Source organism: Geotrypetes seraphini, chromosome 2, assembly GCF_902459505.1.
Source record: "Geotrypetes seraphini chromosome 2, aGeoSer1.1, whole genome shotgun sequence".
Taxonomy (NCBI): Eukaryota; Metazoa; Chordata; class Amphibia; order Gymnophiona; family Dermophiidae; genus Geotrypetes; species Geotrypetes seraphini.
Genome location: NC_047085.1, coordinates 103,889,057 through 103,907,543, shown reverse-complemented (window position 1 = coordinate 103,907,543; position 18,487 = coordinate 103,889,057). Strand labels below are relative to the sequence as shown.

The 18,487-nt window shown below is 48.4% G+C and overlaps 1 protein-coding gene across 9 annotated transcripts in view; it reads left to right on the top strand.

Moving 5' to 3' along the window:
* CSPP1 (centrosome and spindle pole associated protein 1) overlaps nucleotides 1-18,487 on the top strand; it is a 328,816-nt gene that overhangs the window by 276,369 nt on the left and 33,960 nt on the right. For all 9 annotated transcript variants that reach the window (XM_033933355.1, XM_033933359.1, XM_033933354.1 and 6 more), the window contains one exon: nucleotides 11,012-11,155. In XM_033933355.1, coding sequence (XP_033789246.1) covers nucleotides 11,012-11,155 — 144 coding nt within the window. The remainder of the gene's footprint in view (nucleotides 1-11,011; nucleotides 11,156-18,487) is intronic.

The following is an 18,487-nucleotide window of genomic DNA, read 5'->3' as shown; positions in this document are numbered from 1 at the left end:
ATAAAGTTGTCCAACACTACTAATATCACCCATGTGAAAAAGTAACTGCCCTCTAAACTTAATAACTTTTCCTATAATTTGATATCATCCTTTTACATTGCTATTGAGGGGGTCTTAGCATACTTGCATATAATTTATGTAAACCGCTTTGGTTGTACCCTCAGAAAGGTAGTATATTAAATCTATAACCCTTTTACTCTTCTTTACAGAGCTGTTTTAATTCAGACACATTCATACTTGAACTGCTTGTTTCAAGTCCTGTCACAATATCTCTATCGAGTTCAAGTCAGAAGTTTGATCAGGCAAATCCATAACTTTATTTTTGTTTCTCATCACCCATTCAGATGTAGACTTGCTATTGTGATTTGGATCATTATCTTGCTGAGTAACCCAATTATGCTTCAGCTCATGGGCAGATAAGTCAACATTCTCCTTAAGAATTTTCTGGTACAGTAATGGCAAGATTTCCAGGTCCTGAGGCAGCAATGCATCCCCAAATCATCACACTATGATCACCATGTTTGACTATTAGTATGTTGATCTTGCTGTCGCATGCTATATTTGCTTTACATCAGATAGTGGGACCTGTGTTGTAGATTGCAGTTAATTCAAGACCATTCTTGTAATATCATCTCATTGGCTCAGACTCAACAGTTAGCAATTGCTCTTGATGCAGCAAAGCTTTCAGTCATGTCAGTTGGCAATATTTAGAGTACTACAATGGTTTGAATTAGGCTTCTGTTCCAACAAAGGATCAGATAATACTACACTACAGTCTGACTTTTTCTGCCTTTGTTTTGTTCTGCAGGACTGGAAAAAGAGGCCCTCTTTCTCCTCTTTAGTATTGCTTTAGAACCCCTAGCAGTAGCCATTCAGCAAATATTCATAGTCTATGGCAACAAGATCATGAATTTAAACTGCCCTATATGCTGATGATATGGTGATTTTCACCCCTGTAAGATTTATCCTGGCTTTACTGTCTCTTTTCTAACTTTATTTCAGTATTGGATTTAAGATTAATTGGGATAAAACAGAATATCTTCCATTAAATGAATACACACATAGGTCAGATATTGATTTCTATCCCTTTCACTGGCAACAATCCTTTCTTTAGCACTCTCCAGACCAGTAGAGGTTAACTTTACGATTGGGTATATATCTAATCATGACCAGCAGGTGGAGACTGAAAACAAAACTTTGGGACAGTATATCCTAGCCCCTCCTCTCTATTTCCCTCAGTCTTCTTTCAGTCTCCAGCAGGTGTTGAGTGATCTGTACCCATCTCCCTTGGTAGGGCTGTTGGAATTTGTTTAGAGGTTTATTGTCCCTGTTTTTAGCCGGACGGAGCTTGGACGGACTCTGTTTGGGGGTTCGTCCGACCTCGGGGGTGTCAAACCCGGCGGGTCACGAGCGGGGTCCCTCCCCCCACTTCCTCCACCTCCCCATATTTTTTTAGAGGAGCCTCAGCAGTAAGCCTTGCCCCCTAAATCAAGCAAGGCATATTGCTTCGAGAGCCTGTGGAGTCTGTTCTGTAAAAAAAAAAAAAAAAAAAAAATCCTGAGGTAGTGCTGGTCTGGAGGGTTGTATCCCTTTAAGAAAACTGTATTTTACTGTATTTTTTCAACTAACCGGCACTTTTTTACAGCTAGGTCGCGTATGGAGCAATGAGCACTTCTAAAGGGAAAAAGTGCTCATTGTGCTCCAGACGCGAGGCACTCGCGGCCGGCCTGTGCAAGCGGTGTTCAGGCCGGTGCGGTGGAGGAGCTCCGTCGGCAGCGGCTGCAGGCGCCCAGAGCTCCCCGCCGATGGTGCCTCGCGAGTCGGCAGGGAACGGTGGAGAAGCCCGGTCTTCTCCGTCCGCCCACGGAGGGATTCCCCGAGCCGCCGACGGTCGGGTTTTAGAGGATTCCCTCTCAGCTGATATTTTGACAGCTGATGCCGGCTTGCCTGTTTTAGCGGCTGAGACTATTCAGGTCTCTCAGCCGCTGCAGGCTATGGAGGGAGCTGTTTTGGCGGGAAAGACGCCATCTTCTCTGTCTGGCCCCTCCATTTTGTCTTCCACCTCAGGTGACCTTCCCCCTGTTTTGGCTAAGCAGGGGCAGGTTTCTGCTGGGTCCCCTGCTGTGGCAGGGAGTCCCTTGGGACCCTCGGGGGGTTTTTCCCCTGATTTTTTCTTTTCATTATGCAAAGCCTATTTTCAGGCGGCTGGGGGTCCCGGTTGCGCCCAGGGGGTCTCGGGGGGTGGGGTTTCCTCCGCGCTCCCTGCGGCTTTGCCTCTCTCGTCTGACGTGACGTCCCCTCCGCCGCCTCTCTTGTCCAAGCGTCCGCGGGTGTCGTGGGACGAGGATTTGTGGTCGGAGGAACGTGTCGGTCTGGAGGAGGACCTGGACCCTTCTGAGGAATTCCAGGACCCTCTGGAGGGGACGGAAGCTGGCGGCGGGTTGTCGGGTTTCCCGTTCTCCAGTGACGAGGCGTCCGTGGTGCGCCTTTTTCAGAGAGATGAGCTGCCTGACCTTATTCAACAGGTTTCTTCGGCTTTGCGTTTTGAGGACGCGCCGCCGGAGACTCCGCGTGTGGGGGACCCTCTGTTACGAGGGATCCGTTCCGTTTCCCGCTCTTTTCCTATGCATCAGGATATTCGGGATATTATTCTTGAGCAGTGGAAAACGCCGGAGACGCCGTTTCGGCTGGCGCGCAGCATGGCTCGCCTGTATCCCATTCCTGAAGGGGATCGGGCTACGTTAGCTTCGCCAGTCGTGGATGCGGTGGTCTCGGCTATTTCCAAGCGGCATACCGTGCCTGTTGAGGGCGGTTCTGCCTTGCGGGACTCTGAGGAGCGCAAATTGGAGACCATCCTTAAGCAAAATTTTCAAGTCTCTGCCTTTGGGGTCCAGGCGGCTATTTGTGGGGGACTGGTCGCTCGCGCCGTGTTTCGGTGGGCGGACCGGGTCTTGGATCGAGAGTCTGACGACTGGTCTCTGGTGGATCAGGAGGTAGCGAAGATTGAGATGGCTGCCTCATTCCTCTCGGATGCTCTGTATGACTTGGTGCGGATCTCGGCTAAGTCCATGGCTTTTGGCGTGGCCGCAAGGCGTGTGTTGTGGCTGCGCGCTTGGGCGGCGGATGCTGCGTCCAAAGCTAAGCTTACTAAATTTCCCTTTCGGGGGTCGTTTTTATTTGGAGAGGACTTGGATAAGTTGATTCAGACTCTGTCGGACTCGAAAGTTCCCCGTTTGCCGGAGGACCGTGCCCGCCCGGCGTCTCGGGGTGGTGCGGCCCGGGGGCGTTTGCGGGAATTTCGCAAGTATCGCCCTGGGCGTGGGGCTGCTTCTTTCCAGTCTCCGGGGTTTTCCCGGGGTCGGTTCTTCCAGCGCATGCAGCCCTTTCGGGGGGCCCGTCGGGGGGCAGGGAATCCCTCCGCCGGTTCCCCCGCTTCCCGTCCTGCACAATGACGCCTTGCCGGCGCCCCCCTTGGTTCCGGTGGGGGCCCGGCTGCGCGACTTTTTTCCCAAATGGGCCGAGATCACGTCCGATCAGTGGGTCCTGGAGGTGGTGCGGGACGGTTATGCCCTGGAGTTCGCCCGCTCTCTGCCGGATTTTTTCCTCGCTTCTCCGTGTCAGACTCCTGGGAAGACGCTGGCGTTTCGCCAGACCCTTCAGCGCTTGCTAGATCTCAGGGCAGTAGTTCCAGTGCCCCCCCCGGAGTGGGGCACGGGCAGGTACTCCATTTACTTTGTGGTGCCCAAGAAGGAGGGGACTTTTCGGCCCATCCTCGATTTGAAAGGGGTCAACAGGGCTCTCAAGGTTCCCTCTTTCCGTATGGAAACGCTGCGGTCGGTCATTCTGGCGGTTCAGCCGGGGGAGTTTCTCACTTCTCTCGATCTGACGGAGGCCTACTTGCATGTTCCTATTCGGACCTCTCATCAGCGTTTCCTGCGCTTTGCGATCTTGGGTCGGCACTATCAGTTCTGTGCGCTTCCCTTTGGGCTGGCCACGGCTCCCCGGACGTTCACCAAGGTGATGGTGGTCGTCGCGGCAGCCTTGCGGTCGGAGGGCATCCTGGTACACCCCTACCTGGACGACTGGTTAATTCGGGCCAAGTCGTTGCAGGAAAGCTCCCGGGTTACGGCTCGGGTGGTGGAGTTTCTCCGGTCGCTGGGCTGGGTGGTCAACCTTTCCAAGAGTCGGTTGGTTCCGGCTCAGCGTCTGGAGTACCTCGGGGTGCTGTTCGACACCTCCTTGGGGAAGGTCTTCCTCCCAGAGGCCCGGGTGAGCAAATTGCAGTCTCAGATTCGCCTGCTTTTGGCGTCCCGGTTTCCTCGGGCGCGAGATTTCCTCCAGGTCCTGGGGTCGATGGCGGCGTCCCTGGACGTGGTGAGGTGGGCGCGGGCCCACATGCGTCCTCTCCAGTATGCTCTGCTCCGGAGGTGGTCTCCCCAGAGGCACGGGATGGATGTTCCGGTTCCCCTGCGAGGCTTGGCGCGCTGCAGTCTGCGTTGGTGGCTCCGGACCCCTCACCTAGTTCAAGGGGTGGGTCTGGATCTTCCGCAGTGGACGGTGCTCCTTACGGATGCGAGTCTCCTGGGTTGGGGGGCCCAGTGTCTGGGTCACTCAGCTCAGGGAACCTGGTCCACGGAGGAGGCCTCCTGGTCGATCAACGTGTTGGAGACCAGGGCGGTCCGGCTAGCGCTGTTGGCTTTCCACTCCCTTTTGTTGGGCAAGTCGGTCAGAGTCCTGTCGGACAATGCCACGGCGGTGGCTTATGTCAATCGTCAGGGGGGCACCAAGAGCACTCTGGTGGCGCAGGAGGCGGCTCGGCTCATGGTTTGGGCGGAGTCGCATCTTCTGGACCTCTCGGCCTCTCACATTGCCGGGGTAGAAAACGTTCAGGCGGACTTCCTCAGTCGTCACTTCTTGGATCCGGGAGAGTGGTGTCTCGGCGCCGAGGCGTTTCAGTTGCTAGTGCGTGCTTGGGGGCAGCCCCTGATGGATCTGAGGGCTACAAGTGGCAACGCCAAAGTACCCCGCTTCTTCAGTCGTCGCAGGGACGGTCTGGCAGAGGGTCTGGATGCTCTGGTCCAACCGTGGCCAACGGAGGGGCTGTTGTATGTGTTCCCTCCTTGGCCATTAGTAGGCAGAGTACTGCTTCGCATTGTTCGCCATCCGGGGCTGGTGGTCTTGGTGGCTCCGGATTGGCCTCGTCGTCCGTGGTATGCGGATCTGGTGAGGCATCTGGTGGCGGATCCTCTTCCTCTGCCTCTCGAGTGCGATCTTCTGACGCAGGGTCCCATTCCCATGTTCGACCCGTCTCCCTTTTGTCTTACGGCTTGGCTCTTGAAAGGGGCCGCCTGAGTAAGAAGGGATATTCCGACAAGGTGATCTCTACACTTTTGGGGTCCCGGAGGCTTTCTACCTCTCGGGCTTATGTACGGGTTTGGCGTCTTTTTGAGGAATGGTGCCGAGCGCGGGGAGTAGTCTCCTTTCGCGCTTCTCTGCCTAACATTCTAGAGTTTTTGCAGGATGGCCTGGATAGGGGCCTGGCCTGGTCTTCTCTTCGGGTTCATCTGGCGGCCCTGTCGGCTTTTCGGGGGCTGGTGACAGGTCAGCGTTTGTCAGCCATTCCTGATGTGATTCGCTTTCTTAGGGCGGCCAAGTTGATCAGGCCTCCCATAAGGCCCTCGATTCCCTCTTGGGATCTCAATCTGGTTCTCTCTGTTCTAGTGCGCCCTCCTTTCGAGCCGTTGGATGGCTGTTCGTTGAAGGACCTTACGCTGAAGTCGGTCTTTTTGGTGGCCATTACTTCCGCTAGACGGGTGTCTGAGCTACAGGCTTTCTCTTGTAGGGCTCCCTTCCTGGAGTTTTCGAAGGAGCGGGTTGTTTTGCGGCCTGTTCCTTCCTTTCTGCCGAAGGTAGTTTCTCCTTTTCATGTCAATCAATCGGTGGTCCTCCCGGTCTTGGGTAGTCGGGAGGGTTCTTCTGAGCAACGACAGCTGCGCAAGTTGGATGTCGGTCGGGTCCTCCATGCTTATGTGCAGCGGACCCGGGATTTTCGGAGCTCCGATCATCTCTTTGTGCTTCTGGCGGGTCCTCGTCGGGGGGCTGGCGCTTCTAAGGCTACTATTGCGCGTTGGATCAAGGAGATGATTGCTTCCGCTTATCTTCTGAGTCAGAAGCCGGTTCCGGAGTTTCTCAAGGCTCATTCCACTAGGGGTCAGGCGGCTTCTTGGGCTGAGTCGTCGCTCGTGCCTCCGGTGGATATTTGTAAGGCTGCGGTTTGGTCCTCCTTGCATTCATTTGTTCGACATTATCGGGTAGATGTTCAGGCGCGTCGGGACGCGGTGTTCGGTGAGCGTGTTCTGGTATCGGCCCTTCGGGGGTCCCGCCCGTGAGAGGGACTGCTTTGGTACGTCCCAATCGTAAAGTTAACCTCTACTGGTCTGGAGAGTGCTAAAGAAGGAGAAATTAGGTTCTTACCTGCTAATTTACTTTCTTTTAGCTTCTCCAGACCAGTAGAGGTCCCCACCCTGTCTGTTGTTGTTGTTGTTGTTGGGGCTGTTGCGCGGGCAGTTTTTGGTTTTTGCTGCGGGTTCTAGTATTTTTCTAGGGCCGGGGAGAATTGAAGAACAGCGGCTGTGGCTCGGCTGGCTTAGCTGGCGAGCTGTGGGGACCTTCTTCCTTCGGGAATTTCTCCTCTGCATTTTCCAACAGCATTTTTGGGTATGTTATTTGTTACTCCTTTCGGAGTATTGTTTTTTCTCTCTGTTGTTTTCCAGTTCTTGGTTCTGCTTGGCTATTCGGCAGACTGAGGGAAATAGAGAGGAGGGGCTAGGATATACTGTCCCAAAGTTTTGTTTTCAGTCTCCACCTGCTGGTCATGATTAGATATATACCCAATCGTAAAGTTAACCTCTACTGGTCTGGAGAAGCTAAAAGAAAGTAAATTAGCAGGTAAGAACCTAATTTCTCCTTATCCAATTTGGGAATTTGATTTGGTTGAACTTGTTTATTAAATATAATTTAATATACTGCCCTGTTTGCAGAGCAAGGCAAGGTAGTGTACAATGAAATATCCAGTGTGTATAAAAGAATCTAAAATCAGAACTCCAATAGCGACAGGAAAGAATAATTCACACAGACACATTCATGCAAGTCTGGCCACCCGACTCCATGCCCTACCTGGCTCTCACCATTCCAGAAATCAGAATAACTAAAAAGCTTTCTTCCTTCTCTGAAAGCATGGGGAAGAAACAACAAAACTTCTGTTTCAGCCAAGCCCACTACAATCTTGTGACCACTACCTCAGGTTCAGGAAACTTATAAAAGCATTTCTGTACCAAGACAGGGAAACAGCCCTGAAGTAACTGATACGATAATTCTAAAAGCCCATTTATAAACTGTCTAATGCAACTCCTATGGCAAGAAGAAGAACCAATGATGACCTACTTGTACTTGTAACTATACTGTATATTTGAAACTATAACCTAACCATATTAATAGTTATACTGATCTACATGTACTAGCAACCCTACTGAATGTCCTCGTCAATCTGTCCACTGAAACTTCCTGGGTAACTGTGACCCAATCTCTTATAATGTAATCTGACCTTGAGGCGGAATAGAAAATCTGATTAACGTAATATAAAGTTGATAATAACTGGAAAGATAATTGTAAATGCAGAAAGGTGGTATATCAAATCCCAACCCCTTTCCCTAGTGCTAGCTAGTACCAGTTAGCACCATTTAACACCAGTTATTAGTACCAATTGGCAGCTAATTTTTTCATTTTTTGTTTGCATAACTGTAGGTATTCTGTAACTTGCGTGTGTAATTTTGTGCAAAAAGTGTAAAACTGGGCACACAAGATTAAAGAATAAGGAATTATTTTTTAGGTTCGCCCGAGTCCTACCCAAAACATACCCAGACTATGGACTAGAGACTCACTAAACTTACCTAAGCGATCCGATCTGTGGCTGAGTCTTCGCTGGCAACCAATTCATCAAGCCTCATGCAAATTGCAGGATCAGATGCATACCCCACAGCGACCCCAGAGCAATCCTGATGCGTGCACAGACTATCTTCTTTGCCTGTAGATGGTCTGCGCATGCGCTTGCTCCCTGACTTCGTTAGCATGGTGGCCAAGGTATAGGGAGCACGCACAGCTCCTCCCCCTTACCCCAAGCTGCCCAAGGTATTAGAGACACCAGCAAACCAGGCAGAGAGAGGTAGAGAGGTAGTGGAGACACCGGCAACCCAGGCAGGGAGATCAGAGCGCATGAACCTGTCACACTCTGAAACAACAGCAGCGGCTTCCTGCAGGAAAATGCTCCAAAAGCGCTGCCAGAGCCTTTCATTCACTCTCGGAAAGCTGTTAGACAGTGTCTATCCACCCCACCTTCCTTTCTAGCTCTCACCCTGCAATATGCAGCCAGAAACAGAACACGCTTTTAACCTGCAGGTTAAAACCACGGGCTCACAGGCAGTCTGATTGTGCTTTCCCTGAGCTTGCTCCAGACCTAACATCTCCCGGTGCAGCAGAAGTTAGAGAATCCTGTGTGACATACGAGGGCTGTTCAGCAGGGACAGGGGACATGGGTGAATGCTTCCATTTCAACTGAACTCCTCTAGGTGGTAGAGAGCAGGACAGTCAGCAAGGACGGGAGTGACTGGTCCTCAGCATTCGCTTTTGTTTGGATCGGCTGGCCTAATCGGTGTCCCTTCTTCAGTTTAGTGAATCACTGCCTTCCTGCTTTGCATGCCATTTCCCCTCATTTGCATGTGCGGATTGGATCGGGAGGAAGGTTAATGAATCGGGTTGTGACACGATCAGTAAGCTTAGTGAATCTAGGCCTAAGTCCTTGCCAGGTGTACATTATTGCATATTACAGTAGATATGTATTTTTGGCTTTGTAAAATTGTGATTTAGACATGTCTGCAATATACACATCTAAAACACAATTCTAAAATAAGTACCATGGAGTGTTGTTTTTTGAGCTCCAAATTAACATGAACCTAGAGCAGGGGTAGGCAATTACGGTCCTCGAGAGCCACAGACAGGTCAGGTTTTCAGGATATCCACAATGAATATGTATGAGATGGATTTGCATGCACAGCCTCCTTGAGATGCAAATCTATCTCATGCATATTTATCCTGCATGCATATCCTGAAAACCTGACCTGCCGTTGGCTCTCAAGGACCGGAATTGCCTACTCCTGACCTAGAGCAAGTGGTCTTTGCTAATTTTTAAGTGAGGGCCATTTTGGGACCAAAAGGGCTGAAGGAGAGCCAACAAATATCTTCCTACTTGGGGCCAATGACACCAGTAATGCTTCTCGACATTCATTCCTATCAGAACACCTAGCCATGGTCACATAAGCAGAACACAGATAAACCCTTTTCAAATAGGACTACAAACTAAAAATACTAATATACACAAATGAAACCCTAAGATGCCAGACTCTGTATGTAGTACAACACTGGAAAAAATAGAAACAAATGCATTTCTTCCTGAACAGTACAAAATATAGACAGCAGATGTACTTCTCAAAACTGATATTTCAATCACTAAATTAAAAAAAAAAAAAAAGTACTACCTTTGTTGTCTGCTGATTTTATTATTCTAATCATCTTTTCCCAGTCTCTGGTTCTACTTCCTTAAAGTCTGTGCTTTTAAGTGTGTTTTTTTCTCTTTCATTTTCTGCCCTACATCCATCTTTCGCATTAACTTTAACATTCAACCTTCAATTTTTCTGCTTCCTTTTCAAATTTGTCTACTTTTCTATGTCTTCCCTTCCCATCTGTCCATGTGCAACATCTTGTCCCTCTTTCTGCCTTCCCCTCCATCCATATGTACCAACTCCTCCCTATTTCTTCTCCCCTATTCCTATCTGTCCATAAACAGCATTTCTTCCATCTATCTTCCCCTTCCCACCACTTCCATCCCTGTGCAGCATCTCCTCCCTCTCGCTCCCCCTTCTGTGGTCTGGCATATTTCTCCTCTCCTTCCCATAGTCTGGGATCTTTCTCCCCTCCTTCCCTCCTTGTGGTCTGACATCTCTCTGTCCTTCCTTTCCCCCTCCCCTCTACCTTAGTTTGGAATCTCTCTCCTCTTTCCCTTCCCTGATTTGGCGTCTCTCTCTCCTTCTCTCTCCTCTTTTCATTCCCTGGTTTGGTGCAACTCTCTCCTTCCCTCCCCTTTCCAATGGTCTGACATGTCTCTCCTCTTCTTCCCTTCCCCCATTTCTGTGGTCTGGTATCTCTCTCCTCTCCTTTTCTTTCCCCCTTTCTGACATCTGGTATCTTTCTCCTCTCCTTCTTGCAGTCTAGCATCTGTGTCCTTTCCTTCCCTTCCCTTTCATCCTTTGGAGGTCTGGCATCTATTTCTTTCCCTTTCCTCCCCAACTCTACTGTTCAGCATTTCCCTACTACCCTGCCCCTATGATACTACTCCCCCCCTCCTCCGGTGATCCAATACTTGCTTACCATTTTTGTTCCCAGCAGCGCTGCTCTTTCACACTCTGGGCTGCTGACCGTAGGAGTGAAATAAATACACTGCCTCTGGCAGCCCCAGAAGCTTTCCGTCTGCTACAACTTCCCACCTGACAGGAAGCCGTAGCAGAGGGAAATCTTCCAAGGCCACCAAAGGCAGCATGTCTACTTCACTAAAGCATCTCAGTGGCCCAAAGAGTGAAAGAGCAGCGCTGCTGGGAACAAGAAGGGTGAGCAAGAACTGCAACCCGCCGGGGTAGGAATGAAACTCCGGACAGGTATGCGGACTGCCATTGGCTCATGGGCATTACATTGAAGACCACGGACTTAGGAAGTTATTACTAATAGCATGCTATTTGCTGTAGGGCCCATAAGAATAAAGTTGGTCTTGTAGTAGATTGTTCCTATAAATAGTAATTGTTTCCCCCCTTCTTGTTTGATTTAGTAAATAGATCCTTAATGACTTGCACACATTTAAAAGGTCACCTAAAATGTGTGATTGATATATGCCTTCTCTACAATACAGACTCAGAAACGCGTCAAGATGTGAGGCATATGTTCCCTGATCCACCAAAGGATGATCAGACACTAGAGATACAGCAGGAAGCGCTGCTTAGAGAGCAGCAGAGAAGACTGAATCGAATGAAGAGGAGGGTAGATATGAGGGACGGTAAGAAATCCATGAGTAAATAGCTCATAAGAGTTTTGCTCCAATGTCCATATCCTGCAGGTTGACTCACAAGTAGGACTGTAGTTGGCTGAGGACAGGTATGTCTTTCACTGCCTCAGCTGTGACATTAGAATTTCAAATTCATTAGAAGTGCTAGGAGGTCCTTAGTATTGGCCTATTTGTCAGATGCTGTGTATGATCCCATTAGAAATCCAGCTAAGGAAGTGATCTTGGCAGTGTCTGCCAGGCGGTTTCTGTGGCTCAGATATTGGGGTGCAGATATGGCTTTTATGTCTCAGCAAAGCAGACTCCCTTTCTGGGAGAAACTTGTTTGGTGAAGATCTAGAAAAATCTTCAGGTTGGTTCATTTTGTAAAACTGTACTAAGTTATTACCAGCTTCATTTCTTTCTCCTATGCTGTGCTTTCCAACCACTGCATCTTCAGATGTACTTCCTACTTTTGCATTGAAATCCCCCATAATGATCAGTAGATCAGTTGACACAGTTGAGATTTAGAAGGAAAAAAATTGTCAACTGATTGGAGAAGATCACAGCTCATACCTATACTGAAGAAAGGTGGTGACGCCAAAGACTGTAACAATTACAGAACGATTGCATTCCACACGCCAGCAAAATATTGTTGAAAATAATACAATGAAGGAATATAATCATACGCTGAGAAAAAAAACTACCCAAAGTTCAGGCTGGGTTCAGAAAAGGTCAAGGAACAAGAGACATTATTGCCAGTGTTAGATGGATATTGGAGAAAGGCAAAGAATATCAAAAGCCCCTATAATTTTGCTTCATTGACTACAGGAAAGCTTTTGACTGTGTAGATCATGATAAACTATGGAGAACTCTAGCACAAAAGAAAATACCCAAACACATACAGTAAATCAGCTGATAAAGAGCCTCTATGAAAATCAAGAATCTGCACTGAGAACAGAATATGGCAACACTGGTTTCCAATAAAACTTGGCATCAGGCAAGGATGCATAGTGTCACTTTACCTGTTCAACCTTTATAGTGAAGCTATTTTCAGAAAGCAAATTTGGAAGAAGAGGGCATTGGTTTCAAAGTTGATGGTAGAGAATGACATGGGGAAAAAAATCTGTCCCCATAACTGCCCTGTCACCCGACCACCGTCCCCTTCACTGCCCCGTCCCTGCCGTCCCCTTCACCTCCCCGTCCCCCACAGCATCCACCCTTCCCTCTCGCCACCTCACTGCCCTTTGGCACCCCTCACACGGTCTGTGCATCTTCCTCCTTCCAACCAGAAGTTGTGTCAGAGGAGAAGCTTCTGCCCACACACGCACACGACTGCATGTACGCTCCGGTGGCTTTCAACATGTCTCCAGCCTTAAAATGCGCTGCGAAGGTAAGGGGGAGGAAGGGAGATAGATAGATTCGGGCAGGTAGGAAGGGAGGAGGCTGTGCGCAATCAGTGACCACGCGCTTTCCCTCCCTTAACAGCGGGGATAAGGCCACCGCTCCACGGGGCGGGGGATGGCCTTGTCCCCGTACCTGCGGTGAGCACCATTCCCCCTCCACCGTTTTGGCGGGTTACCCGCAGCTGCTCGTGGCTAGCCGTGGGTAACATCCACCGTGTCATTCTCTAGTTCAGTGGTTCCCAACCCTGTCCTGGAGGAACACCAGGCCAATTGGGTTTTCAGGCTAGCCCTAATGAATATGCATGAAGCAAATTTGCATGCCTATCACTTCCATCATATGCAAATCTCTCTCATGCATATTCATTAGGGCTAGCCTGAAAACCCGATTGGCCTGGTGTTCCTCCAGGACAGGGTTGGGAATCACTGCTCTAGTTGATGGTCAAAATATAAACAACCTGCACTATGCATATTATATAATTCTCATCACCAGCAGCAAAGAAAATGTGCTATATCTGCTGAGAAAAGTCAAAGCTGAAAGTCATAACATGGGATTAGAACTGAACATAAACAAGATGAATGAAGATCATGAACACGAAAATTGATGAAGATTTTGAGCTTGAAGGTGATAGAATAGAAGTTGTAAAGGATTTCAGTCTCCTGGGCTCTTTTGTAAACAAAGAAGCAACTGGCAGGGAAGAAATACTCCGCAGAATAGTACTGGGTTGCTCTTAAATGAAGGCTCTCAAAGTATTCAAAGGCAAGGAAATAATTCTCCAGACTTGCCCACACACTCATTTTCTCAGTGGTCAGTTACAGATACGAAAGCTGGACACTACGGAAACAAGACAGAAAGTAGATTGACTAATTTGAGCTTTGGGGCTGGAATAGGATTTTATGCGTGCCATGGTCTACTAGAATCTGATCTCTTAAGAAAGTCCTCAGAGTTCAGTTTCGTCCTCAGAGTTCAGTTTCATCCTCAGAGTTCAGACCGGTAAGCCTCACTTCGGTGTCTGGCAAAATGGTAGAAATGATTATAAAAAATAAAATTGTGGAACACGTAGACAAACATAATTTAATGAGATGGAGTCAGCATGGGTTCAGCTGAGGGAGATCTTGCCTCACAAATTTGCTTGACTTCTTTGAAAGTGTGAATAAACAAGTGGATACAGGTGAGCCTGTTGATATAGTGTATCTAGATTTTCAGAAAGCTTTTGATAAAGTTCCTCAGAAGAGGCTCCTGAGAAAATTAAAGAGTCATGGGATAGATGGCAAAGTTCAGTTGTGGATTAGGAATTAGTTATCAGATAGAAAACAGAGGGTAGGGTTAAATGGTCTCAATGGAGGAGAGTAAACAGTGGAGTGCTGCAGGGGTCTGTACTGGGACCTGTGCTATTTAACTTATTTATAAGTGATCTGGAAATTGGAACAACGAATGAGGTGATTAAATTTGCATTTGACACTAAACTGTTCAAAGTTGTTAAAATGCATGCGGATTGTGAAAAATTGCAGGCAGACCTTAGGAAATTGGAAGACAGGGCATCCAAGTGGCAGATGAAATTTAATGTGGACAAATGCAAAGTGATGCACATTGGGAAGAATAACCTGAATCACAGTTACCAGATGCTAGGGTCCACCTTGGGGGTTAGCGCCCAAGAAAAGGATCTGGGTATCATTGTAGACAATACAATGAAACCTTCCACCCAATGTACGGCGGCGGTCAAAAAAGCAAACAGGATGCTGGGAATTATTAAAAAAGGGATGGTTAACAAGACTAAGAATGTTGTAATGCCCCTGTATCGCTCCATGGTGCAACCTCATTTGGAGTATTGCGTTTTGGTCTCCTTATCTCAAGAAAGATATAGAGGTGCTAGAAAAGGTTCAAAGAAGAGCGATCAAGATGGTAAAAGGGATGGAACTCCTTTCGTATGAGGAAAGACTAAAATGGTTAGTGCTCTTCCAGTTGGAAAAGAGAAGGCTGAGGGGAGATATGATTGAAGTCTACAAAATCCTTAGTGGAGTAGAACGGGTACAAGTGGATCGATTTTTCACTCCGTCAAAAATTACAAAGACTACAAAGACTTCCTTTTTAACCCATTCTTGTTTTGGGGAGGTGACACACTACAGGCCTAGTAAACTGACTACCTTCCAATGTTTTAGAATTCAATCTAGAGACAGAAATGGATTAGAGCAAGGCAATCCTCCCCCTAGCACCTCTCATTCTTCAAAAAATGGGGTCCATTCTTCAGAAGCCCCTATTGGGGGCCAATTAGCCTTGATCTCCAAGAACAGACCAACATAACCTCCGACTTTTGGGTACTCGAGGTGATAAGGAAAAGCTACAAACTTGAAGATTTTTTTTCTTGGAGACTCATTGCAAAACTCCTTCCAAGTGTCAGGCAGTTAAGATCTACCCAGCAAAATATCCTAAATCTTGTAGCTGCGGTTCAGGTTCTTGGAACTACAGTTCCATTTCCTGGAAGAGTTGGTGAGAAGGAAGGTATTCTACTTTGTGGTCCCCCAAAAGGAGGACACCTTTCAACCTATCTTGGATCTCAAAATAGTAAACTGCTCCCTCCAAGTGACTCACTTCAGAATAAAGACCCTTCAAGAGGTAATATCTGAGACCAGGGGAATTCTTGACTTCTCTAGGTCTCAAAGTAGCTTACTTTTATATTCTGGTTTGGCCACCTCATCAATGCTAGGGTAGTATTATCAGTTTTATGCTTAGCTTTTCATACTGGCTGTGTATGCACAGATGGTGGAGGCCCTGCACCAGTCCCGTGCATAGCTTTGTTTACCAGCGTCTACCAAAAAAGGTAAGAACTGCAAACAAAATCCTGGTAAACATAAAAGGAGGTGGGGGGTAGAGGAAGAAATGTTGGTTACCACAAGAGGTGGTAGGGAAGAGGGTGGATGTGGAGTAAGAAATGCCAGTAACAATGGGGAGACTCAAATATGAACAGATATCCAATTTTTGGGCACATTTTTGGCCCCAAAATCTTGATTCATATTTGATTATATATCAGGGGCATAGCCAGGAGTCAAATTTGTGGGGGGTGAATTGGAGGGGAGGGGCAAAGCATTTTATCCCTCTCCTCTCCTCCTCCCCCCTTCTTTTTTTTTTTTTTTTTTGTCAGGATATCTAATCCCTGCTGGCTGATTAGATAACCCTGCCCAGAACTGTCCCAGTGCTGCTTCAGTGATGAAGAAATCAGTGACCTCCTTTTCAGCTGCCGACGTGGCACTCCTCACACATGCTCAGTTCATGTGCAAACTGAGCATGTGTGAGGAATACCAGTGTTGGTATTCAGCAGGTAATTTAGGTTGTGGAAAGGGCTTGAGCCCAAATTAGAGAGGCCCAGGTCCCAGGTGATAAGTCATTGGTATATTCAGTAACTTGGTTTTTTGTGTACCCGTTTAAAGTAGCCAATTTCTCTGAGTATTCTGGAAACCAATGAGCCTGATATTGGTAGCAGGCCAAATGTTAGGCACAAATGTCAAGAACAAAATTAACAGGCATTGAGATAAGCCTGGTTTACTTGGGGAAGTGCCAGCCTGGTTTACTTGGGAGGGGCAGGGAAGAGGGTTTGTGCGCGGCCTGGAACGCTTTGCAAATAACTCTTCTTGCCTGATGGTGAAGGAGTAGGGGCGGGGAAGCAGAGGAGATAAGGCCCCGCCGGGATGATTCTCTAGTCTAGTACAAGTGGGAATTTTCGGCAGCCTGCAACATCAAAGGAAGAGAGAATAGGTCCTGGATCAAAGCCAGGTTTGCCGTAAAGAAAAGCCCAACAAAACAGATTTTCAAGTTTTCAGCAATATCGTTAGGATTCAGCATTCTGTAGGGCACAATTAGTCTCTGCATTAACAGTTGTGAATCCCAGAGCCTTTAAAAGTTGAGAACGGGAAATGCACCAGGAAGAAGGATATGTAGGGAATGTTAATCTTCAAACAAACTGGATTTGACAAAAAGCACAATTCTTCCTGACAGATTGTAAAACGGGATTGAGGCAAGTAATTAACCCTTTTGCATTTATTGGTCTGCAAGAGAGACTACTCTGATTGTGAGTATAGTGTCCCCCTTTCCCCCCCACAATATACTGAGCAAATCAGTCAAATGCCACCAGATGGAAAACTCATAGAGTCGCTGGATCTGGACACCGGGGGTGGGGACAGAAAAGGACCTTGAGGAGCGGCGGGAAAGTAGACTTGAACCAAAAGGGAGGGGGAAGACAGGGCATTTGCTGGACTAGAAAGGGTAGAGAGGGGATACCCTGAACCGAGGAGAGAGAGATGCCAGGCCCTGGGAAGGGGGAAGCCAGAGTGAGAGAGACAGAAAGACCTGGATCAAAGGTGGGAGGACTCAAAATGTTAGCAGAAGGAAGATAGAGAGGAAGAAGAGAGGGGGCAGATGTTGAACTTGGGGGTGCATAGAGAGAAGAGAGAGACTGCAGAGAGGTGGAAAGATTCTGGACCAGGGAGGGAGAAAGGGAGAGAAAGAGAGGTAGAGAAAGACCTGGAAGAAAGGAGAATAAATTCTGGACATGGGATATTAGGGGGGGGAGTTGTAAGCAGAAGAAAGATAGAGAGAGAGGCCTGGACCAAAGGGGAAAGACAGGAGGCAGATGCTGGACTATGGGAGGTGCAGACTAGTGCTGTCCAATTCGAATCGATTCACTGATTCACTTCAGGTGAATTGAATCGATTTGATTAAAAAAAAAAAAAATTGTCTTTGACGATTCGGTGACCGACCTTCCTCCCTGTATCTTCCTAAAGAAGGAGCAGCAGCACTGCCTCTTGCTGGCCTGCTGCTGTTCCTGCTTTAGGGGGCAAGGGGGGCAGGGTCAGTCGGGAAGAGCTGCAGAAATCTTGGTTTACCTTGTTCCGTGTTTTGGTGCTCCTTGCTGCATCCTCCGGCTTCTCTCTGACCTCCTGCTCTTACCATAGCCTGCAGAAAGGATCGCCGGTGCTCTACGCGATCCTTACAGGCTACCACCGTCCTCAGAAGCACGTTCCCTCTGACACGGTCCCGCCCCTCCTCTGACGTCAGGGGCAGGATCGCGTCAGAGAGAAGTGCTTCTGAGGACAGTGTTGGCCTGCAAGGATCGCATAGAGCACCGGCGATCCTCGTGGGAGGCCTGGGGGGGGAAAGCCGGAGCACCTGCAAAGAAGGGGGGGGACATGCAGGCCTTTGGGGGGGGGGCAGGGGGTCAGGCCTTGGGGGAGGCCCTGATCTAGAAGTACATGGAGGGAAGGGAGAAGGGGTACTGCGGACAGGGGGGTGAGGTAAAAGGAAGGGAGAAGAGGTGCTGCTGGACCTGGCAGGAAGGGAGGAAAAGGAAAGGTGCTACACACTGGAGGGGAAGGTGAGATGGCGCATGGGGAGAGAGCATGTTGGGTTAGGAGGTGGGAAGGAGGGTTACCACTCAAGGGAAGAGGCAAGGACTGAGAGAGAAAGCGTGCAGGAGGCAGAAAGTATTGGACTCATGGAGAGGGTGAGATGGATGGGGAGGCATAAAGGAGTGAAGGATAAATGGGGAAGGAGGGAGAAATGCTGGATGAAAGGCTAGTTGAGAGAAGGAGAGATGGTGGCTCTGTGGATGGTGGGGTCCATTGCTGCAGCTGCGTGGATGGAGATGAAAAAAGGGAAGATGCCAACCTCTGGGGGAGGGAAGGGAAAGAGAAGGGGAGGACAGAGATGGAAGATGGATGGTTAGCACGGAGAAAGAAGTAAGAAGGAGACCCTGGCAAGTGAGTTATCAGAAGACAACCAGAGCCTGGGACCAACAAGATTTGAATAATGACCAGACAACAAAAGGTAGAAAAATAATTTTATTTTCTGTTTTGTGATTACAATATGTCAGATTTGAAATGTGTATCCTGCCAAAGCTGGTGTTAGACCACAAACGTGAGCTAGGATTTAACAGAAAGAGGAAGTCTTTCT